At 35.8% G+C, this 24390-nt stretch overlaps 3 protein-coding genes across 7 annotated transcripts; 2 read left to right on the top strand and 1 right to left on the bottom strand.

Annotated features, from left to right (window-relative positions):
- Positions 1–489: 489 nt before the first annotated feature.
- Positions 490–4474, bottom strand: LOC115995778. 2 transcript variants are annotated; one of them, XR_004093562.1, is made up of 3 exons: positions 4268–4474; positions 3115–3371; positions 490–655 (listed from the first exon to the last, which is right to left on the bottom strand). XR_004093562.1 is itself a non-coding variant. In XM_031234912.1 (2 exons), exons 1-2 carry the CDS (start codon positions 4321–4323, stop codon positions 3179–3181), a joined length of 249 nt encoding a protein of 82 aa, XP_031090772.1. In that variant the 5' UTR covers positions 4324–4474; the 3' UTR covers positions 2772–3178. The 2 variants fall into 2 exon arrangements, 1 of the variants encoding a protein (XP_031090772.1); XM_031234912.1 differs by lacking the exon at positions 490–655 and having other exon boundaries at positions 2772–3371.
- Positions 1360–2107, top strand: LOC115995776 (monothiol glutaredoxin-S2-like). Its single transcript, XM_031234911.1, has one exon. The coding sequence runs from the start codon at positions 1447–1449 to the stop codon at positions 1753–1755; it is 309 nt and encodes a 102-aa protein (XP_031090771.1). The 5' UTR covers positions 1360–1446; the 3' UTR covers positions 1756–2107.
- A 5712-nt stretch (positions 4475–10186) lies between the features above and the next one.
- On the top strand, positions 10187–13629 carry LOC115995813 (nifU-like protein 3, chloroplastic). Of its 4 annotated transcripts, none has more exons than XM_031234962.1 (5): positions 10187–10318; positions 11258–11378; positions 11516–11632; positions 12189–12487; positions 13112–13629. In XM_031234962.1, exons 2-5 carry the CDS (start codon positions 11345–11347, stop codon positions 13301–13303), a joined length of 642 nt encoding a protein of 213 aa, XP_031090822.1. In that variant the 5' UTR covers positions 10187–10318; positions 11258–11344; the 3' UTR covers positions 13304–13629. The 4 variants fall into 4 exon arrangements, with proteins under 4 accessions (XP_031090822.1, XP_031090820.1, XP_031090824.1 ...); XM_031234960.1 differs by having other exon boundaries at positions 10193–10318; positions 11529–11632; XM_031234964.1 differs by having other exon boundaries at positions 10224–10318; positions 11302–11378; positions 11529–11632.
- Positions 13630–24390: the final 10761 nt, after the last annotated feature.

A 24390-nucleotide genomic window follows, 5' to 3' on the forward strand; every position in this document is an offset into this window, starting at 1 on the left:
GAATCTCTAAGTATATCGTTATACACACATTTAAATAAATAAACCATAACGAAAAATTGATAAATCAAATGCCAAAAAATTTCACCATAAACAGTTTTGTTATCCTTTGCAAGTGTGGGAGACAAATTTCTTATATTTATAATAGACTTTTGACCTAACATCAAAAAAGGACAAATATGTAATTGAATAAATTTGATAGATTCCCAACCACCGGGAAAAAGAATCTTACCCCCCAAGTAGGATTTACTTTCCTAGATATCACAGAATTAGATTCCCATTGACTCAAACTTTTCAAAGTAAAAAATTGCACGAAACATTGAAATAATTTTCCCACCTTTAAGATTCTCAAGAAAGTTTCTTGGCTACCAAACGCCCTCTTAAGGTCTAATCTAGTATGAACAAAATTAGTCTAGATGTGTAGTCTTGATTGGTCAAGGAAACCTGTGGTTAGACCCAAAAAAAAAAAAAAAGAATTGTTCCATTCTCACATCAAATCAAATATCCATTTATCCAGCTTCAATTTCTTTAGTGTCTTCAGGAATATATTTTACTTCTTACAAATTGAAACATGGGAGTGTTAACAAAGTTGTCAGCATATGATGGGTGGAAATGGGATTCATTTTGGTCTGGCTCAGTGGCTATGTAAACAAGTCATCTGCAGAAGCAAACAATAATAATGGATTAGAGGGTTTTCATTACCTTTGTTCAGAGGCAGAATTGTTCTTTCCATATGATCTCTGCAATATAATATAATGTTTTGAGTCTTTTAAAATGGCAGGGTAAGAAAATCTCAAAATTAAAACCATACAATTGACCTCATATGCATGGAGTTGAAGTAGCCCCAAAACAGAAATCCAATAACCTTGTGGTCTAGTGGCACGAAGTGGCTCTCCCAAATGCCAAATGACTGGATAACTCTATCGGGGGCAAATGACAGGATAACTCTCTCAGCCTCACCAGATGATGCTCCGGGTCTATCAAAAATATTCTAAATTTCCTTATCCATATAATCTCAATACGAGCTAAGTGACCTCTTGGGTGACACCTAAGGGCAGATAATGATCATCAACAGCAATCGAAAGTAATCGATTTTGCTGGGCTCTTGCATTACTAGGAATACTGTCTTTTCAAGAATGTCTAGCCCTACCCACAGACATTCTCCTTATCCTCTACTTTCTTAGCAACTTGTACCTAAGATGGCTTATTTGGGAATCTATGAAATATCATGATCTGGACAACTTTTGTTCTCTCCCAATTTCATTATTTTTCCTTTCCACGTGCCTTGAAGAACAGGTAACCACCTCCAAGGTTGTGTATATAAGCTTTTCATGGAGATCGAGTCTCCTCACACCAAGCACGCACTCAAGTCACCTCACAAGCATTCATATTTCCTACATTTTTCTCTCCTTTTCAACTAGCATATAGTACTGAGTTCTTTTTCAAGCAATGAATTCAGTTGACAGCTTGGCAGCAGGCAAGCCAGTGGTGATCTTCAGCAAGAGCTCTTGCTGTATGTCCCACACTATTAAGACGCTCATTAGCAGCTTTGGAGCTAACCCAGTGGTTTATGAGCTGGATGAACTTCCTAATGGACAACAACTAGAACGGGCACTGACGGCATCAGGGCAAATGCCAAACATACCAGCTGTATACATAGGGGAAGAATTGGTTGGAGGAGCAAATGAGATCATGGCCCTCCACCTCAAGGGAAAGCTAGTCCCATTGCTCAAGAAGGCAAAAGCGATATGGGTATAGCCTACTCTACAGCATCAGGTTGATACGAAAGTAAAGAGAGAGTTTCTGAATAAGTTGTATTTTTAGAAAAGAGAATACACAACCCTATTAATACATGCTAGAACACTTCTAATAAGGAAACAAGCTTCCATATGACTACCTACTCAAATCCCTATAAATCTCCAGGCTGCCTAATATATATAGGTTTCATATTACTTGTACATTCCACAACATGAACATAATGAAGCTCTGAATGACCATTAGTGGTAATTTGCCTTTAGTAGTTCAATAAGAAGGGCATATTACCAGAACTTGTCATTGAGCATATTTTTTGTAACAAAATCAATGACTATGGACTATTTGAGTTCTCTAAGTTTGAATTGTGTATATATCTATTTATAATGTGAGAGCTCATAATTACATTTCACTTGAACAAGAAAACATAAAGTCCTTAAAAAATCTTCCTAGTCAAAATAACATTTTCTATATTTGAAAATTCTCCCCCTAGATTTTGCTACCCTCAACTTTAAGGCTGGTCCTTGTTATAAATTGATGATTTATTCATAGAAGAAAAACAGCAACAATAAAGTAACAGCTCATGCATGTTCCTTTCTTTCATTCTACTACTCTGCTCTATCTTCACTTTTTTCAGGTGGCATCTAGATATATTTTTGGAACCAACACTACTCATGCAGCCAAAAAGTCATGGTATTTGATCATTTCAGTTTTCTATCTTACAAGTATGCCAAGGCATCCTTAAGCAATCTAAAGGTTGGTGGTCCATACTAGACAAGATAAGAAAAATAGCTAACGAGGCTGTTTATGAAAAATAAAACAATCTCATGATTATGTGTATGTTAAAAGAGGCCTAACTGTTAAACTTCAGCAGTTGCACAAATACACCTGACAAACTGTCACTGTATGTGTTATTGTTATGTGCTCATGCCACGGGCAAGAAAACATAAGGAGAAAAGATCAAAGAGTAATAGTTGGAAAAAGAAAAGAAGAAAACACTGAGTTTGCATAAGACCCAAAACTGCCTTAGACCCTTTTATGGATTGAATTTCTGCTCTCCCATTAGTTTAAATAACGCTCCCTTTGATAGGGCTGATTACAAAGATAATTATTTGGTAGTTTCTAAATAACTAATCTACCTAAACTAATTTGAAGACTAAGAGTAATAAGTTAAATAACTATTTAGTAGTTTCTACATAAGACTTCCTAAATAATCATGGCCCAGCATGTATCAATTATGCTCTCCAAAACAAATCAAAGCAGCCATTCACTTCCGAAATCAATAAAGAAACACCATGACAAAAAATAACACAAAGATAAGGATAAACCTTGTGCATTCATGTCGAGACTAGAAGAAGTGCTTACAAATTTGCATGATTGTTTCCTTGATCAGATTATTTATCGGAAAGTTAGGTACCAACTCTGTCTGTCACCCATCAATAAAATCTTTCAAGTAGGGGTTATGTTTCTCAGTTTTGGCATGCCTCTGCCAATTTGCCACTGCTCTCTCAACAGTGTCCTTTGCCTTCTGTATCTCCTCCAAGTTAAATTTGTGTTCTATGATTCCCAATGCACCAGGTTGTAGCGCCTTGACAACAGTTTCCACATCCTGCTCCAGTTGCCTGTAAGGACAAGAAATGAGCAGAGAATACAATGAATACCTTGGACAAACAATGAAGCTTGCAGAAAAGTTCATGCTCAAGTTTCATCAAATTGAGTTCAGACTTTATCCTGCTATCCATAAATAAGTGCAGCGAAAATCTAAATATACGCCAAAAGCTATAGCTAGTAGCAAAGGCGCACTTATAGACAACTATCATATGACGTTGGGTGCTGGACAGCCTGGACTTGGCATTTTAAGCCCTTTACCGGCCTCTGCCCCATAATCCCCAACCACTTAGTACTAGACTTGACCTTATAGGACTCCACCCAACAAAGGAGCAACTTTATTTTCTTATAGACCATCACCACATTTTCGAGACAATAGGTGTTAGATTTGGCCTTTTAAGCCCTTTACCAGCCTCTGCCCCATAATCCCCAACCACTTAGTACTAGACTTGACCTTATAGGACTCCACCCAACAAAGGAGCAACTTTATTTTCTTATAGACCATGCCACATTTTCGAGACAATAGGTGTTAGATTTGGCCTTTTAAGCCCTTTACCGGCCTCCGTCCAACCCTCCCCAGCCACAGGATGCTAGACTTGGCTTTTACAGACCCAACAATATAGAACAGCAAATAATTGAACAGCAAAGAATACAATAATTTTTCCTTAGTTTTAATCATTATATCACATCAGAGACAGTAAAGCCTTTGCTAACTATCACCAAGATGGCTCATTTACACAGATTAAATCAACCCACGAAACATAAAAATTAAAAGCATACAGATTATTAAATTAAGAAGAAAACTTAATTCTGAGGCCTTCCAAATGAAGAGCATTCAAGAATTAATATCATTACAGGTTTTTGTTCAATATTTCGAAAGGGAACAAGAAGAGACGAGAAGCATACGCACCTAAAGAGACTGGAAAAAGGAATTGCATTTCCGATCTTCGAGAAAGATAAGCGCATTTTGCTCTGTTGATGAGTGATGCCCTCCAAATCTAATAATCAAATTCTGGCGAATTGATTAACCAAAACAGCTCACCAAGTACTGCTTCCTCCAAGTTTGAAGCTACACCGTTGTTCCAAATAACCTATCAAACGACACGCCCCGGCTCTGATTCTGTCATTCCCTAGCAATGTAAATATACGGCGTAAATAGCAGTTCTTATATCGTGGACCGCTGTCCACAATATTGTGGACCGCGGTCCCAAAACGACGTTGTTTTAGTAAGTGGGAGATGGAGTCCCGGAATTGACACTACAGTTCATTCCAAAAGATACTGCCTTACATTTGTTTTGATATTATCGAATGAAACTGTAGTTATATCAAAAAGTAACTGTAGTTGTGTTGAAAAGAAAGTGCAGTGTATATGAAAAGATACTGAATAACAGTTNCACATTTGTGTTTGATATTATCGAATGAAACTGTAGTTATATCGAAATGTAACTGTAGTTGTGTTGAAATGTAACTGCAGTGTATATGAACAGATACTGAATAACAGTTTCACTTTTGTGTTTTTATATTATCGAATGAAACTGTAGTTATATCAAAAAGTAACTGCAGTTGTGTTGAAAGGTAACTGTAGTTGTGTTGAAATGTAACTGCAGTATATATGAAAAGAAAGTGCAGTATATATGAAAAGAAAGTGAGTGGCGCGAATTCATCCGTTTGTTTTCATTAATCAAAACGACGTCGTTTTGGGACCGCGGTCCACGATATAATTTGCGCGTAAATAGGGCCTACACTAAATTGATATATATTTTCATAATTAAATTTTAAATTACATACGAATATCAATAAATTGAAATAAAAATTTAAAGTTTTTAACAATTTTATATAAACAACAATAATTATTAAAAAAAAATTAGGTATTTTTCTAAATGTAAAAATAACCAATAATAGTACCCCGTGCCTTCATAAATAAATAATTTTAATTTATAAAAATGAATAAATAATTTAAATTAAATAAATTTACAGATAATCACATCATTATGAATTATACAAAATTTATATATTTAGAAACTACACTAAAAGTATTATTAAACACAAAAAATTAAATTTAAAAATAAGTAAACAATACTAAAGAAAATAAACAAAGAAGAACGAGTTGATTTGACCAATGAATAGTAAATTGAACAGATAAAATGAGACAGAATGAGTAACTATTTTTCATAATACATGGCGTCCCGACCTATTGGCTTCTAAAAGAATAACTATGTGGCTTATCAATTAAGTTAATTTATCTTTTTCTTTTAATAATATATATGTATATTACTTATACATAAATCTATGATTGTGCAAAACCAGACTCACCCGGTTTTTCTAACTGACCTGAAACACGATAACATGCAAGATGTGGATATCAGAACACGACATGGTGGTATTCGACCTAACTCAATTTTATATTGGTTTTCTTAATTTGAACTAGGGTATATAATTAAATCTATATCTAACTTGTCCGAATATCTTAAATTATATAGGGTTTGCAATGCATATATGTATACGTTGTCGTTTGGCTCGCGAAATCTTGGATTACTTAGGTAATGTGTCATATTTGTGTGAGACCGTCTCACGGATCCTTATTCGTGGGACGGGTCGGGTCGGGTCAAAGCACCATGAAAATGTCATACTTATATGTGCAAATCTCACACTTATATGCTCAAATATAACACTAATCAAAAATACAATTTTTGTTACTTATAAGAGAAAAAGTAATACATTTTTCATAATAAGTAATGTTGACAAGTGCCTCTCACTTATAATGGCAAATATAATACTTTTGAGGAAAAATGTAACTTTTAAATCGAAATGCAAAAGTATTGTATTTCCCTTAAAAGTATTACATTTACCCTAATAAGTAACACAAATTTTATTCATGATTAGTATTACATTTGAGCATATAAGTATGACATTTGTGCATATAAATGTTACATCTGCATCTTGATCCGACTCGACCCGACCCGACCCAACCTGTCTCATGGTGAGATGGTCTCACACAAGTTTTTGCCCTCAAGTAATAGGATTAGCTCCAAGAAAATTATGTAAGATTACCTGATATGTTTGGTTAAAGCTATAGGAATATAATATTAACTTGTTTGGTTGGATTTATATTTTAGGTTATATTACATCAATTACATAAATGCCCTCATAGAAAATGAAAAGTGTAAAAATAATTTGCTTTTAAAAATATTTTGGTAAATTTACAAGTCTTTATTTCGTAATTCAAAATTTAACAAGATACTCCTACTAACAAATAATAATACGGAGTAATAATAATAAAACATGTTTACTTTTCAGTGGATTGAAATTATTATTATTATTAGTTAATAGTTAATTAGTTGATTGGCGAATAGATCTTTTTAATTAACCAACAATAACAAGAGAGAGAGGGAGTCCTTATAGTACAAGCTACTGATGACTCTCCTATACTGTAGGCTAAACTATTAGACTAAGCTACAGCCACTAATAACATAACATATGATAAATAATAAAGTGTTACAAATATAACATAACTCACACACCCCCTCAATCACAAGGTTGAAGCTCTACAACATTGAGCTTGCGTCGCAGAGCGTGGAAGCGTGGAGCTGGAAGAGGCTTGGTGAAGATATCAGCAATCTGTTCTTGGGAAGAGACGTAGCTAACTGTGAAGTCTCCTGTGGCAACCTTATCCCGGACAAAATGATAATCGATTTCCACATGTTTAGTCCTGGCGTGAAAGACAGGATTGGCCGCTAGATAAGTGGCACCAAGATTGTCGCACCACAAGTGAGCTGGCTTACAAGAGGATAGACCGAGCTCGCGCAAGAGGGAAATAATCCAGGTGACTTCTGCTGAGACGTCAGCTAACCCTTTGTACTCAGCTTCTGTAGAGGAGCGGGCCACGGTGCGCTGCTTGCGGGAAAGCCAAGAGATTAGATTGTCCCCATGATAGACGGCGTAGCCACTGGTTGATTTACGGTCTACCGGACATCCAGCCCAATCTGAGTCGGAGTAAGCATGCAACTCTAAGGACAGAGACGGAGATAATCGGAGGCCAAACAGCTGAGTGCCTTTCACATAACGGAGAACCCGTTTAAGGAGACACCAGTGCTCGGAAGTCGGAGAGTGCATAAACTGACAGAGCCTGTTAACCGCATAAGATAGATCTGGTCTAGTAATAGCCAGATACTGGAGAGCACCGACGATTCGACGATACTGAGTAGGATTGTCAAAGGCTTCATCTATAGGTGTGACAAGCTGTGTGGCGGCAGCTGGAGTAGCTAGTGCCTTGCACTCCAGCATCCCGGCTCGAGAGAGAATATCCTTCATATATCTACGTTGGGATAGTATAAGCCCTTGCGAGTCAGCTATTGTTTCAATACCGAGGAAGAAATTAGGAGAGCCTAAGTCTCGGATCTTGAAAGTGGTGGAGAGCCGAGCCAGTAAGTTGTTAATCAAGAGATCATCATTGCCCAATATGATCACCATTTTGTTCGTGTGTGTAGGCGCACGATTTTCTGTGAATTATGCCAAGTTGTTCAAAGGTTTTATGAAGGCGGAGGTATTCACCCCCTAAGTCAGACTGTATGGATTTGATAGAACGGGAAAACCGCCGTTCCACCATAACCCGAAAGGAATCGAAAATTTTATAAACGTCTGATTTTAGCCGTAAGGGGTAAAACCAGCAATACCGCGAGAAATCATCGACAAAAAGTACAAAATATCTAGAACCGGTAGACGAAATGACCGGTGACGGACCCCAAATGTCCGTGTAAACTAAGTCTAAGACATTTTGACTATTATTGCTGACCCTATCTAAAGAAAACCGGGCCGATTTTCCAAGTTGGCACGGTGTACAAAGAATGTGACGATTTAAGTTATTGACACTAACAGGACAATGTTTTAAAACATGGCTCAAGACTTGATTGTGGGGATGACCGAGCCGTTGATGCCAAATTCTTGAAGAGGCTCGAGCCGAAACGAACGCAAAATGAGAGCGGGGCACTGAAAGCTTGTATAGACCACCAACCGTCGACCCTCTAAGAAGAATTTCCCGAGTGTTGCAATCCTTCACAAGAAAACAATCGTTATGGAATTCAAAATAGACATTGTTTTAGTTTGTAAATTTAAATACAGAAAGCAACGGTAAAGACAATTTGGGAACGTATAGGATTTTTGACATGGATAAATTTTGTGACTGGGATGGAATTACTGCATGGCCGATTCGGGAGACTGTCAAACCTGTGCCATTGCCGACCTTTAACACATCACCACCATTATAAATTTCTGAACTGTTCATCATGGCAGCATTCGGTGTAGCGTGAGATGAGGCTCCTGTGTCAGGATACCAAGCATCGGAGACGGATGCATCATTCGCACCATCAACAGCGACGTTCGCTTGCGGGGATGGCCGATCATATCGCTTAAAACAATTGATGGCCGAGTGACCATGTGATCTGCAGATTTGGCATCTCGGAGAATTGCCGCCGCGTCCTCTGCCGTTCTGTCCTCTGCCTCTCCAATTTCGTCCACCACCGCCACGACCATTGCCAGAGTATCTGCCTCCAGAATCCGATGACGCACGACCACGCCCAGCGTAGAGCGCGACCGATCCATGCAGTTGAACAGAGGCATCCGAAGGGTGCAATTCATCAGCGTTGATGAACTCCTGATTTTGAAGGTGATCCGCAAGCTGCGCCAGTGTGACGGTCGCGGTGGAGACTGTTAATGCGCTCGCCATTGAGCGGTATTCCGGTCGGAGGCCACGGAGTGCATGCAAAAGCTGTTCGTCGGGGGACAAAGGACGACCGGCGAGTGATAGGGCCTCGACGATCATTTGCGCACGGCCAAGGAACTCAGCCGGGGAAAGAGAACCCTGCCGCAGATTCTGGAACTGGCCGAGCAAGCTCAAGCATCGGGAGCGCGACGACGATGCGAGAGCGGCGGAGATGGCATCCCAGACCTCCCGGGCGGTATCCCTGCCGACGGCGAGGTACATGACCTCGTCGGTGAGCGACGAGATCAACAACGATAAGACCGATTGGTCTTGTTGCACCCAAATCGGGTAAGCCGGATTGGGCGGAGGAGGCGACGGAGGCTGCGTTGTTGGAGCGGGTAGAGTGGCCGGCGGACAAGGGATGGATCCGTCGAGGTAGCCGAGGAGACCCTGTCCGCGGAGAGAAGGCACCAACTGGGTTCGCCAATTCAGGTAATTCCTCGTGGTTAATTTGACCGACACATAGTGATGTGCGGCGGCGAGGGAAGGTGGTGGCACTTGCGGTTGTTCGGCAGCAACGGTAATAGCACCGTCGGTGGGGGCTGCGGCCATGTTGTGCGTTCGGAAAGCCGAGGGAAGAATGTGAGTGCGATCGGAAAGCCGAGGGAAGGGGATGAAGTGTGATCGGAAAGCCGAGAGAAGGAGGTGAGGCGGCGATCGGAAAGCCGAGGGAATGAGGTGGTCGAATTTGGTGGATGATAAGTCGGGTACCTATCGCTCTGATACCAGATTGGCGAATAGATCTTTTTAATTAACCAACAATAACAAGAGAGAGAGGGAGTCCTTATAGTACAAGCTACTGATGACTCTCCTATACTGTAGGCTAAACTATTAGACTAAGCTACAGCCACTAATAACATAACATATGATAAATAACACGTAAGAAAATGGAGATAATCACGTTACTTTGAAAATTGAAACATTAGTGTCACACTAGTTTTAAATAATGATATTGCTCCAAGTGACATTATCCAAAACATTGAGATTTAAGTAAAATATTTTGGTTTAATTGATGTAGTATGTGGAGTCCACACTATCTTCGTCACCATTAGAGATGAGAGAGTTCAAAATGCCATCTTCACAATCTCACCTTCATCCGCTCAATAACCACCTCACACTTCAAAACTACAACAAAGCCTCCACGGTTTCAAAAACAGATACAAATACCCAAAATCACTCCACATTCCGCCGCCTCGACCAACGGTACTCTTCCTCCTCCAATTATGCCCTTATTTTTCTGTCTGGAAAGTATAATTTTTTATTTCTGATTGCTTGAGCCTTGAGTGTCGAAGAAGACTAAAAAATTAAAAAAATTTGATTGCCTTGAGCCCTTGAACTTCATTTCTGATTTTATGGGTTGATTTGATGATTTCTATTTTATAGGCTTGATTGAGTTGGAGCTTGAACATTGATTTTTGTTTGTTTGAACTTTGAACTAGAATTTCTGGAACTTCATTCCAGTGTACTGGCATTCTTTGAAGTCTTACATGGCATTGTGTAGTTAATTGCTGATTGTGGATTTAAACGTTTGAGCTTTAAGGTATTGTTCCTAGTGGAGTGCTACTGCCTTTGATGCAGTGGGGTGGGAGAACTCATTTTTTACTTGCTATTGTTTGCTCAATTAGTGAGGTTTGCATTTTATATTACTTCTCTGAACTTTCATTAATCAATAGTCCTGGATGTTGGGAAACTTTTTTTTTGTGTTTTTTGAAGATTTTTCATTCTGTTTCCATGTGCATTGTACCTGGAATTTTAACATAGTTTTTCTGCTGTAAATAGGTCTAGGAATTGCCAGCAGTGAATATGTGTTGTTTGGTAGTGTGGTTAGAAAATTAGGAAAATTTGAGAATTGGAGTTCTTAAACCGAACCTGACTAATTTTGAACCAAAACGAACTATAATGTTAAACCGAACAAACTGAAACTGAAAAAAAACGAGCCGAATACTGAAATGCCCACCCCCTACTAAATTGACTATCTAGCAAAGCTTTTAGAGTATGCAAATCTAAAAGAAAGTCTCACAGTTATGTTTTTTAAGCAATCTATTCCAATCTTTAGATTTTTTTAAAAGAATGCAAATTTTTTCCCTTCACAAGCAATTATTCATCATTGGTTGTAATTAGTTATTACTGCTTTTACTCCAGAATCACATTTGAAACATGAAGTCTCAAGCTTCATTTATGTACAGAAGGTGAAGTTCATCATGGATGCAATTTCAACCATTCATCTGAATGGTTGCCTTCATCATTTGTATCCCTCATCAAGGTACATGTCCATTTAAATGTAAATTGAACCTCTACATAAAAAAATGTTTCGTGCCTTATTATTATTATTATTATTATTATTATTATTTTTTGGTTTGCTCTGGTAAATATATTGTCAATATCTTTATTTCTCCATAGTATCTCTTTCCAGGATATGCACTTTACCATTGAAGCAAAGTTCATTTCTAAAAGGTCAATATCACATTAGACACATCACTGGAGTCAAGTGGGCTCGTCGGCACAGAAAACGTGCAGGTAACTAACACAGAATGTTGCCTATCAATTTTAGCTTAATTTAAACCTCCTATAGTTAGCAAAATGACTTTAAAAGTGTAAACCAACAATTTTGTACTTCAGTACTTAATATCTACATGTTTCTCAATGAGCAAAAAGTGAGTACACCTCTTCTACTCTTCATTTTTTTTAGCTCAAAAACAGTATTCCTTTCCTCTTTGTTTTGCTCTGATAGAACTTTGATTTCCTTGAATCTCTGCATTGATTTATCCTGCACCGTTCTCTCAATCTTTTCTCTTGTATGTGATGTGTTATTACCTTCCCTCCATTGCTAGTGTAAAATGGTTTATAACAGTACTTATCAATTTAGAAATGTACGTCTTTCTAGTATGTTACTAATTGCAGTGGATGCATGGTATTATAATCAACTTTAGCTTTGTTTTGGTGGACTCTTCAAACTTCCCTGTTGAATTTCTTTCTATTTAAATACCATCAACACAGGATCTCAAAAAAAAAAAAAAAAAACCATCAACACAGACTGTGATTTCTATTTACGTTTGTTTCTTTAATATTGAAGGTGCTGTGGTTTCTCCTAGTTGTATCCTCCCTCTTACAGAGGAAAATGTTGAAAAGGTTCTGGATGAAGTCAGACCGGGCTTAATGGCTGATGGAGGGAATGTGGCTCTACATGAGATTGATGGCCTTGTTGTAGTGCTAAAGCTACAGGGAGCTTGTGGGTCCTGTCCAAGTTCTACATTGACATTAAAGATGGGAATTGAAACCCGCCTTCGTGATAAAATTCCAGAAATTGAAGCGGTTGAACAAATTCTTGACACCGAGACTGGCCTCGAGTTGAATGAAGAAAATATTGAAAAGGTAAATAATATACCGTAACACTTGAATGATATAATATGATGAGATTTATCATTTTAGTGGAAGACAATAAATTTTTCTTGTAACATAAATTTTGTTAAAATAGATACTTGCTCCCTCAAATTGAGAGAGGAGGATGTGACTGGGTAATCTCTTGAAACTTGAAAGCATACAAGTCGAAATTAGACGTCAATCCTGAACCATATGATAGCATTCTTGATCAGTTTTTGCACTTTGCACTACTCTCATGACATTTTGATCTGTTCTCATGTTTGTGGTTTCTAAATTGTAATATGTTGAAAAACAAAATTGGAGACTACACATCAATCTGAGGTAATGTTGTAGAAGGCGATAGGTGCTAGTTGGGCGCCAGGGGCGACCGAGTAATAATAATAAGAAAACTTGGCCGAGTTGGGCGTCTGGTTGGCCGACTCGGGCGCCTAGTTTGACCGACTCAGGCGCCTAGGCCGTCTAGTCGACCGGCTAACAAATGTCCGCCTAAGGGTAAAATCCCCTGGGCCTAGGGGCGCGTAGGCGGCCGCCTAGGCAGATTTTTGTAACAGTGGTCTAGGGTCATATTTATAATAAAAAATGCTTTACTAAACTGTTCTCTTGCATACTATTCAGCTTCTTGCAGAGATCAGACCGTATTTGGTGGGCGCAGGTGGTGGAGAACTGGAACTCATGCAGATCGAAGATTATGTTGTCACGGTCCGCCTTAGTGGCGCTGCTGCTAGTGTGATGACAGTGCGCGTTGCTCTAACACAAAAGTTAAGAGAAGCAATACCTGCAATAGCTGCTGTTCGGTTAGTTGATTAAAATACGGCATAAAATACTTGTTTAACAAACCAAAAAAAAAAAAAAAATGAATTCATATTTCTTGCCATGAGGCCTGATGCCTCTGGTGATCTGCTTTTGTATGTAGAATTATTAAGTTAGCTAAACCTGTTTCTTCTGCCTGCTCTTTATTTCTATAATGCTTTAAACACCTTTGAGGAATTGTTTGAGATAGGGATGCATTTACAGTGTAATATACAATTTTAGGAGAATAGCATTTTATTCTTTCAACGCAATTAATATCATGTGGACCATGGTGGACTCTAATCCCAAACGATAATTAGTATATCATGTTTAATACGGAGTAACATTTATCTTGTACTATGTTCATAATATTTGTTCTATATGTTCATAAATCTAAATCTTAATATGCATAAACACAAAATTGCATGTACATAATATATATTTTCATTTACTTTGTAGTATGTTGATAATGTTTTTTTAGATGTTCATAAAATCTTGTTTCACAAACCAAAACAAAAAAACAAAAAAACAAAAAAAACCAATACATATTTCTTGCCATGAGGCCGGATGGCTATGGTGGCAAATTATACCATGGACCAGAGTCTACATTGTATTGTAGATCCTGGTCTAAAAATAACCTTCAGATTTTGTATTTGTAGTTGACACATTTTATACTTGCAGTTGACAATTTTTGTACCTGTAGCTATTATATTATGTGTCAGCAATTATCAAGTTATTTGTTTACAACAGAAACAGTTAACTGCAGTACAAAATGTGTTAATTGAGGTATAAAATTTTTGTATCAAGGTTCACAATACAATATGTCAATATGAACCGTGGTCCATGGTATAACAATTGCTATGGCGATATACTTTTGTATGTAGAATTATTAAGTTAGCTGATAATGCTTTAAAAGTAAAATAGTATACAAAAAAAATTCTATATAAGTAATTCTATTAAATTAATATAATGTAAAATAATATCAAATATATTAAAAGTACGTGTTTTCAAAATAATACAAAATTGCATGTACATAATATATATTTTCATTTACTTTGTAGTATGTTCATAATGTTTTTTTAGATGTTCATAAAATCTTGTTTCACAAACCAAAAAACAAAAAACAAAAAAAAAAAAAAACAAAAAACAAAAAACAAAAAACAAAAAACAAAAAAAACAAAAAAAAACAAAAAAAACCAATACATATTTCTTGCCATGAGGCCGGATGGCTATGGTGTGGCAAATTATACCATGGATCAGAGTCTACCTTGCATTGTAGATCCTGATCCAAAAATAACCTTTAGATTTTGTATGTATTTATAGTTGACACATTCTGTACTTGCATTGTAGATCCTGATCCAAAAATAACCTTCAGATTTTGTATGTATTTATAGTTGACACATTCTGTACTTGCAGTTAATAATTTTGTACCTGTAGCTATTATATTATGTGTCAGCAATTATCAAAGTTATTTATTTACATGTACAGAACCTGTTAACTGTAGTACAAAATGTGTTAATTGAGGTATAAAATACAATATGTCAATATGAACCGTGGTCCATGGTATAACAATTGCTATGGTGATATACTTTTGAGTTTATTACTGAAATAGTCCCTCGACTATTGCGAAATTACCAATTTGGTCCTTGACAATTTTTTTGTACCCAATTAAGTCCCTCGACTTTGAAAATTTTAACCAATTTGGTCCTTCGTTTATTTTGCCGTTAAACATCCGTAAAAATCGAGACCAAATTGGTAATTTTGCTATAGTCAAGGGACCAAAATGGTAATTTTATTATAGTTAAGGGACCATTTCAGTGAAAAATTAATTACCAATTTGGTCCCTTGACTATAGCAAAATTACCAATTTGGTCCCGATTTAACAAATGTTTAACGACAAAATAAACGAAGGACCAAATTGGTTAAAATTTTCAAAGTCGATGGACTTAATTGGGCACAAAAAATTGTCGAGGACCAAATTGATAATCGCAATAGTCAAGGGACCATTTCGGTAATAAACTCTATACTTTTGTATGTAGAACTATTAAGTTAGCTAATAATGCTTTAAACACCTTTGAGGAATTGTTTGATATAGGGACGGATTGTAATATTACAAGTACTAAATCTTCATCTTCATAGTAGGTACACAATTTCTGGCTGTCAGCTGGAGGGATACCTTGGGAAAAAACCAAAAAAAAAATAAAAATAGTAGGTACACAATCAGTACCAAACTTTATGATGATAAGTGCACTATACCAAACTTTATAAGGCCACCCTCAATAGAGAGGTGTTTTGCACAAATATTAAGACTCCAACTAGGAGTGATGAAAGGAAGCAAAAAGGGAAGAAAAAAAAAAAAGAACATGAAATGTCAGAAAATCAGAAGAAAACAAAAAAAAATGTCAACAAAAAGCAAAATGCTAACCACGTGGATAAGTATGAAGCTTGCATTTCTTTGGTGGGCCCCACTCAAGGGGACAAAATCCCTTCCTCGTGCAAGACTCACTGACACTCTCTCTCCCCTCTCTTTCATCCACCTCACCCCATTTTATCTTAAAACTTGTGCAAAATCCACAAATGTGGAAGGCCTAAGCATCCATATCAATGTATTTTTAGGGGTTTTTGGAATAGTAAAAGGTAACGTAAAGGAAAGAGAAGAATGAGAGAGAATGAGTTTGGTTCATCTGCAAAAAAATGGGTTTTTTGGAACAATGCAATGGTCAGATTTTGCATCATTGCTGTTCACGTTGGGCACACAGCAAACGCCCACACGAGCCCATGCGCTTGATGGCGCATTTATTTCTTTTCTTTTTTTTTTTTAATTTGCATGTCAGATTTCGAATTTCTATTTTTTTTTCCTTTTCTATTTTTTCCATTTTCATATTCTCTTTCCTAATCACACTTAAAAAAACACATCAAAACCACAAAAAAACTTAACTATTATGGATGATAACTGCACTATACATCTTTTATGTAGTCAATATCATCTTGACTGTAGCAGGATTTATCAACCCACTAAAGTCCGAAAAGTTTTGATAAAATATTAATTTTAAATTGTATTAAACTTGTAATTATTATATTACTCTATATTACTTACATTTTGCATTTCACTTTGTGCTCCAAATTCAATAATCTGAAACATATGTTTGCATTACATAATATCTACATTCAACACTTTCAGGTTGTAGAGGACACCACAACATATTTAAAAAGCAATTAAAAGTAAAATATTATACAAAAAAAAAAAATCTATATAAGTAATTCTATTAAATTAATATAATGTAAAGTAATGTCAAATATATTAAAACTACGCACTTTTTAATTACTTTCTTAATATCTGCTCGTAGTTTACCTTCAATAGAATCGAATCAATAAACTTCATACAAATTTAGAGAAATCACACATAACATCCATTATCCACTACATATAAGTGAATCATTTGTTTAAATACTTAAGGTAAGTATTATACAAGTTATTTAACAACTAAATACTTGTGAACATATGGAGCTAAAAAACAAATTTTCTTTCCAAAAGAAATGGTTTCGGAAATATATCTTCTCGTCTCCGCATCTTTCATCGCTATTGATTAAATGAAATTTTGGCATAGGAATCCATGCGTGTTTTTGCTTGCCAAATTAAAATGATGATAAAGAAATATATTTTATTGTAATTGATCATATAAGTAAAACAACAACACAATTAGATATTTCAATAAGTAAAAAGCATACATAATAAACAATTGAGTACATCAAATATCCATTGCCTCCGTATATAAGAAGCGTGCAATTTCCTACTTGAATATATAGAACTAATATTCCCTTTTGCCTATTATCTCATAACTCATATGAGCCGAAACACTCTTATCTATATGAGTTACAATTTTATAGGCCTTCATGCAATCATCGCACAAACTATTTAGGTTGCATTTAAGCAATGGAGAAAGTTGCACAATGGATTCATGTTTTGCTTTACCGATCCCTTTAAAGTTCATTTCAAACTAAAGTTAAATATTGTTCTAAAGTACTCACTCTGTCTTATTTTATATGTCATATTTACTACTATTCATTGGTCAAACTAAGGGTGCGTTTGGTTCGCACATGGAAATCGGAATCGGAATGGGTATCAAATACTTGGTAATGGTAATGGGTTTTGGTGAAAGTATTTAGTATGTTTGGTAGTTGAGTGGAATGGGAATGATTATTAATAGTTGAGGAAGAAATGAGGAAGGGAGATTAAACCCTTATTTAATAAGGGCATGAGTTTTCTCATTAATTAATGGGGTATTCCAAACCCATAGTAGCATTCACAAAACCTATCAACCAAACACAAGCAATCACTTTCATACCCATTCCTTATGCCTAAACCCACCAACCAAACACACCCTAACTCTTTATTCTTTGTTTATTTTTTTTTATTTTAAAATTATTCTTAATTTTTTTTAATAGTACTTTTAATGTAGTTTCTAAATGTATAAATGTTATATACTAAATTTACTAATATTAAGCTTAACATTATGAAAAATTGAATTAAAAATAACTCCAGTTAAGCATTGTTAATCGAACTAGAAACATAAAATGGGATGGAGAGAGTATATATTATCAACACACACACACACACACATAAGGTCATAATCAAGTGCGACCGCCCCTTAACGTGCGGTCAGTGCCGTCGCACCACTATGTATACAAATATACACCACTCAATGTTAGAAAATGCACAACACAAATATGCATCATTAGGTACGCATTACAAAAAAACACACCACTAGATATGCAAATATACACCACACAGTGTTAGCAAATGCACTATTAGGGGCAAGGGAGTTATGGTGCATTATTTTGGGTGAGTGGTGTGTTTTTTGGTGTTTCTATGTATTTTCATTGTGGTGCGTTTTCTAACATTGAGTGGTGCATTTTCTAACATTGAGTGGTGCGAACCGCACCGACCGCACAAGAAGACGCGACCACATTTGACTAATTTGACTACCTGCTGTAATTGACACACTAGGTGAAATTACCTTATTACTTTTACACTTGTGCATTTCAATACCCTAATTGTGCATTTTCCTAAGGTTGGTGGTGCATAATTTGATTACTACACACTTATTATTGTTGAATTAAAAATTTCATGCAAGCAGCAAGAGAAAGACAACAGAACAAGGACAAGCATCTATAGACAAACATCTCCGCACAAGCACTGCACGGTCATTCCTAGAGCGAATAGAACAAGAACCCATTGAACAAGCACAACAGCCCTAACGAGAACAGGTTGAAGAAGAACAACATACCCGAGTAGAAGAAGATGATAGCCCAGAACAAACAGATGGTGAGGATGACACATCTGGGGAAGATGATGACTCAAACCTTCGGATAAGGGCCCTGCCAATAAGACTAACCAAAGCCATAGAACAACTTAGCTCTGCACAACGACAGAGTGTAAAGGACATAGGGCTAGGCAGGCTTCTGGACCTCAAAATCACCAACCTACAACCCAAAATGAGGATGTGTCTTGTGAGAGAACTTTGATTCAAGAAGCTGCACATTGCAACTCCAGAACGGACAGACACTCCATATCACTGCTAACGATGTTGTTGCAACTCTTGGACTGACAATGGGACACATTGAAATCAAGAAGAGAATAGCCAGAGCATTACCTGAACTCTTGAAGAAATGGAGGGGGATCTTTGAGAGGACAACCGCATACATCATCCCGAAAGCATTGACTAGAAAAATGTTAGAAGTAGATCCTGCAAATCCTTGGTTCAAGAGACATTTTGCACTGTTGGTGATGAGTGTATTGATAGACCTAATGACCAATGGTTATGTCAGCCAGAATTATATTGACCATCTTCGGGATGTGGAGAACATAGCAAATCTGAATTGGTGTCAAATGGTCATTAATGCACTGGTCAATAGCAAGCCGGTGTGGACGAAAAACACTAACAAGATATATGGAGGACCAATTCTAATCTTCATGGTAAAGCCACTCCCATCACCTTCCAAACCATTTACCATCAAACAATACAACTAATAATATTCTCAAACACAATATGCAGGTATTCTACGTTGACCGTGTGGTGCTTTACAGACGCACTATGCCAAGAAGCTTCCTAGCTTTCAAGACTTGGACATTCTAGCTGCTCTCTACAAAATAACGCGTGAGTTACTATCTGGAGGCTTCATGTATGTGCATATTGATAATGCATTGGAACTGGAAAATACATCACCTGAGGAAGAGAATCCCTCCATTCCACAGTCTGATGTCGAACACCCACCACAGCTATAGGGAGACAGCCCACACATGCCGGAAGGATTACAGGTAAACACATATCTACAAACACACTCATGGTGCATTTCTGTATGTACTGTGGTGCTTTTTTTTATACATTGTTGTGCATTTTTTTAAAATCTTGATCTATGTCAAATTATACAGCAGTCTGCTTATTAATTGGTGCATATCTTGATATCTGTTAATGTATTTTAATACGTAGAATGGTGTAATTTATTACTAATGTTGGTGCGCTTTACGAGAGTATGTGCATTTGGGGTATGGTGGGTAGTTGTGTGTTTTAATCTGTGAACTGGTGCATTTTAGTACGTTGAATGGTGTGTTTTATTTTGTATGTTGGTGCATTTTATGTGAGTAGGTGTATTTGGGTATGGTGGGGAATTGTGTGTTGTAATTTGTCTAGTGGTGCATTTTACTACGTAGAATGGTGTGTTTTGTTACTAATGTTGGTGCATTTTACTCGATTAGGTGCATCCTAGTGTTTGGTTTGATGTGGTGTATTTTTAACAGTATTTGGTGCATATATTTGTACATATTGGTGTGTTTTAAAAGTTGTGCTTTCATACATTGGGTGACAAAATCTATTAAGTGTTTACTCCTTATGCTTTACTTAGTGTTGCTGTTGCATTACTAATCACTTGTTGGTGCATATACAGGTTTTGTTGATGAACTTACCAACCACTAGGACAATAGCAACAAGACTGCTAAAAATAGCAAGGCTAGTTGAGATGCACCGACTGCATCTATATCTTAATATGCATAAACACTAAATTACATGTACATAATATAAATTTTCATTTACTTTGTTTTTTTTTTTTGAGAATATTTTCATAATGTTTTTTTAGATGTTCATAAAAACTTGTTTCCCAAACCAAAAAAAAAAAAAAAAAAAAAAAAAAAAACAATTCATATTTCTTGCCATGAGGCCGGATGACTATGGTGAGGCAAATTATACCATAGACCATGGTCTACCTTGCATTATAGATCCTGATCCAAATATAACCTTCAGATTCTGTATCTGTAGTTGACACATTTTGTACCAGCAGTTTGACAATTTCTGTAGCTATCATATTATGTGTCAGCAATTATCTAGTTATTTGTTTACATGTACAGAAACTGTTAACTGCAGTACATAATGTGTTAATTGAAGATACAAAATTTTTGTATCAAGGTTCACAATACAATATGAACTATGATCCATGGTATAACAATTGCTACGGTTAATCGGTTATATACTTTTGTATGTAGAATTATTAAGTTAGCTAATCTGGAGGGTGTGGTTGAGTGGAAGTGACTTATTCATCCTTAACCAAAGGTCAAGGGTTTGATCCTTGATTTTGGGTATGGAGTAGCCTTAAATCTCCAGGCCCGTTGAACCTACACCCAAAATATTTTTTTTTTTTTTTTAAATTTAAGTTAGCTAATAATGCTTTAAACACCTTTGAGGAATTGTTTGAGATAGGGATGCATTGTAATATTACAAGTACTAAATCTTCATCATCATACTATGTACACAATCATACCAAACTTTACGAACACAATCATACCAAGCTTTACGATCATTAAAATATTAATTTTAAAATCTAATTTTTCATAATCTTAAATAGGTTGAGAAAGTAGTTATGAATAGATACTGCATTGTAATAGAGTTAGTAGTATTAAAAAAAAAAGTTTAGTATTAATATATAAAATTTATATATTTAGAAACTACATTAAAAATATTATTAAACACAAAAAATTAAATTTAAAAATAAAAAAAAATTACTAAAGAAAATAAGCAATAAAGAAAGAGTTTATTTGACCAATAAATAGTAAATATGACAGGTAAAATGGGATAGAGGGAGTATTAAACTTGTAATTATTATATTACTCTGTATTAATTACATTTTGCATTTCACTTTGTGCTCCAACTTCAATAATCTCAAATATATACTACATCACATAATATCTACATCCAACACTTTCAGGTTACAATCCAAGAGCCATAGTCTTCCGTAACTTCAGGCCTAACTTGGGCTTTTTCCTTGCTCAAATAATTCTTTCCTTTTTCACTACCTTGTGCTGCGTTCCCGGAGTCAGTTTCTGCCGTTGGCTTGCCACCGTCCGTTGCATCTGCACTATAATCCTCTTCGCGGGCATGCTCGTGATTCCGTGGGCAACTTTCGGCATTATGGCCATACATGCCACATTTAAAACAAATCAGATGAAGACCTTCGTATACAATACCCCTCACCTTTCTTCTTAGTGTAAATTTTGATAGTAGCGGTTTGGTGATATCAACCTCAACGCAAATTCGTGCAAACATAGCTCTAGATACTAGACTCGTCGCTGTATCAATATTGATAACCCTCCCAATTTTACCTCGACTCGCATGAGAAACTTATAATCTTACTATTTCGCCGACAAGCACGAAAAACGAACCCACACGATCACTGTTTCAGTTTTGCCTGTGAGAGGGTCGAAATTTGGCACCCACTCTTTCACTACTAAGTAGTGGTCGAGTACCATCCATGGTCCTCCGTATTTCGCAAACTCATAATTCTCCAGAGAGGCAAACTTTACAAGAAAGTATCCTCCCTCAATAGTAACAAGCTCCATTCGCGCCTTAGGATGCCATAATGCAGTCAATCTTTTTAGCAGATATGCATACCCTACACTTATTCCCAGAACTTTCACGATGAGGGTTTGCTTCCACTTACTTCTTAGCTGAAGCTTTTCCTCCTTAGTGAGTTGTATGACCGGGCATCCTCCATCGATCTGGACGTCGGGATCCTCTTCCTCATCATCGGAGATTAGATCCAGGTCAGTTTGGCTCAAGGGAACGGTAGCAGATTCATTGGTGACAACTTGCTTAAATGACAACTTTCCTACCTGTACCCCAGTCATGCCAGCCTCCTTACTCTGAGATGTTTCTCCCATCGGAGATTCCGTCGACGTTTTCGTCTTCTTGGTACTTCTGTCAAAGAGATCTTGCTCCTCGCAAGTCTTCCGAGAGAGAGTTTCTTCGCTCATGTTTTCTTTTTAGTAACAACTTGAAGTTGAGCTCACACCAGACCCGATTTCTTCTTTTGTTGAGTTATTTAATTGAATACTCTCTTTGTCAACAATCCCCCAAGTAGTTAATATAATTAGCTTCAAACTATTTTTTTTAATTTTTTCATTGTATTAATAAAGTACTTGGTAAATAAACATATAACATTATTTTGTATTATAACTTTGATATTTAATTATGAGATATTGTAAAAAGAAGATAATGGACAATGTAATGAATATCAATTGATGAATTTGAATGTAAAAAATCTTTGCATAGGAGAAAATAAAGACAATAGAGTTAATTCCACTAGAGGTTCCTTGTCTTTGGTGGCAATTCCAAATTTAGTATCAGATTATCGTTTTTGCCATTTAACATCCTAGACTATTATTGTTTGGACACTTTTAGTCCTTCTCCTAACTTTTCCTATTTTTAGTAAGGGCATTTTTGTCTTTTCATATTTTTTTCTTTTGTTATTTTTTCGGTTTCAGCCAGTTTAATTGCTTTAGGACTTTAGGTAACCTTTGATTTTTAGTAATCATATTTTTCAATCGATTTTAGTAAAGTCCTAAACCAATTAAACTGGTTGAAACTAAAAAAAATAACAAAAGAAAAATATGAAGAGACAAAAATGCCCTTACTAAAAATAGAAAAAGTTAGGAGAAGGACTAAAAGTGTTCAAAAAATAATAGTCTGGGATGTTAAATGACAAAAACGATAGTCTGGGACTAAATTTGGAATTACTACCAAAGATAAGGGACCTCTTGTGGAATTAACTCAAAGACAATATAACTAACGGAATTATTTATCTTATTTAATTAATTTATTGATAATAATTAAATAGTTTTTTCAAATAAAGGCATTGTAGACATATCATTCTAAATTAAAGAAATACATATGTATCATTTCAATGTTATTAACATAATACTTCGTAAATAAATATATAACATATATTATTTTGCAGTATAACTTTGATATCTAATTACAAGATAATGTAAAAATAAAAAAGAAAAAACAATGAACAATGTAACACATATAACTAATTAATAAATTTGAAGGTAAAAAATCTTTGCATTGTAGAAAATATAGACAATATAACTAATGAAATTATATCTCTTTTTTAATTTTTTGATAATGATTTTTTTAAGACATCGAATTATAAATTAAAGAAATGCATATGTATTATTTTTTTGTTGTGACTACTAATTTATTTAATTTAATAAGAGTAATAAAGTGTGATACTTATTTTTGAATAATATACTCTAACATATTCATAGTATATGTTCAACAATATGCCAACTTTGATTAGGATTTAGTTCAAACCTAAGACCTTTTCTTATAGAAATTAATGGGTAAGTTAAAAGTTAATGGAATATTAACGGAGAAGAGAATATTTATAAAATTTAACGGATAATCATATAATTAAGTAAATTAGGAAATCTCAAGAAAAAATATAAATCTAAACAATCTGAACCATCAATTTGATTTAATAATTTGACAGGCGTAATCTTTTTTTCTTTGGCACTTATTAGTATAGTAGATAGGCTAAAGTGTCATCCCGCACTATTGTCTTCAATAAGTAATTATTCGAGCCATAAACTTTTTTTTTTTTTTTGCGCCTAGAACTCTTTGCAGGTTTCCGGTAAAGTGGATGACATGTCGCAGGTTTAGAAGCTGATGTGACTTATTTGTTAAGGACTTGGCTGTAATTAGAGTCCATGTAAGATTAAAAAATAAAAAATAATAATAATATAAGAAACAAATCCCCCCCCCCCCCCCCCCCCCC

This window comes from Ipomoea triloba, chromosome 11 (assembly GCF_003576645.1).
Source record: "Ipomoea triloba cultivar NCNSP0323 chromosome 11, ASM357664v1".
Taxonomy (NCBI): Eukaryota; Viridiplantae; Streptophyta; class Magnoliopsida; order Solanales; family Convolvulaceae; genus Ipomoea; species Ipomoea triloba.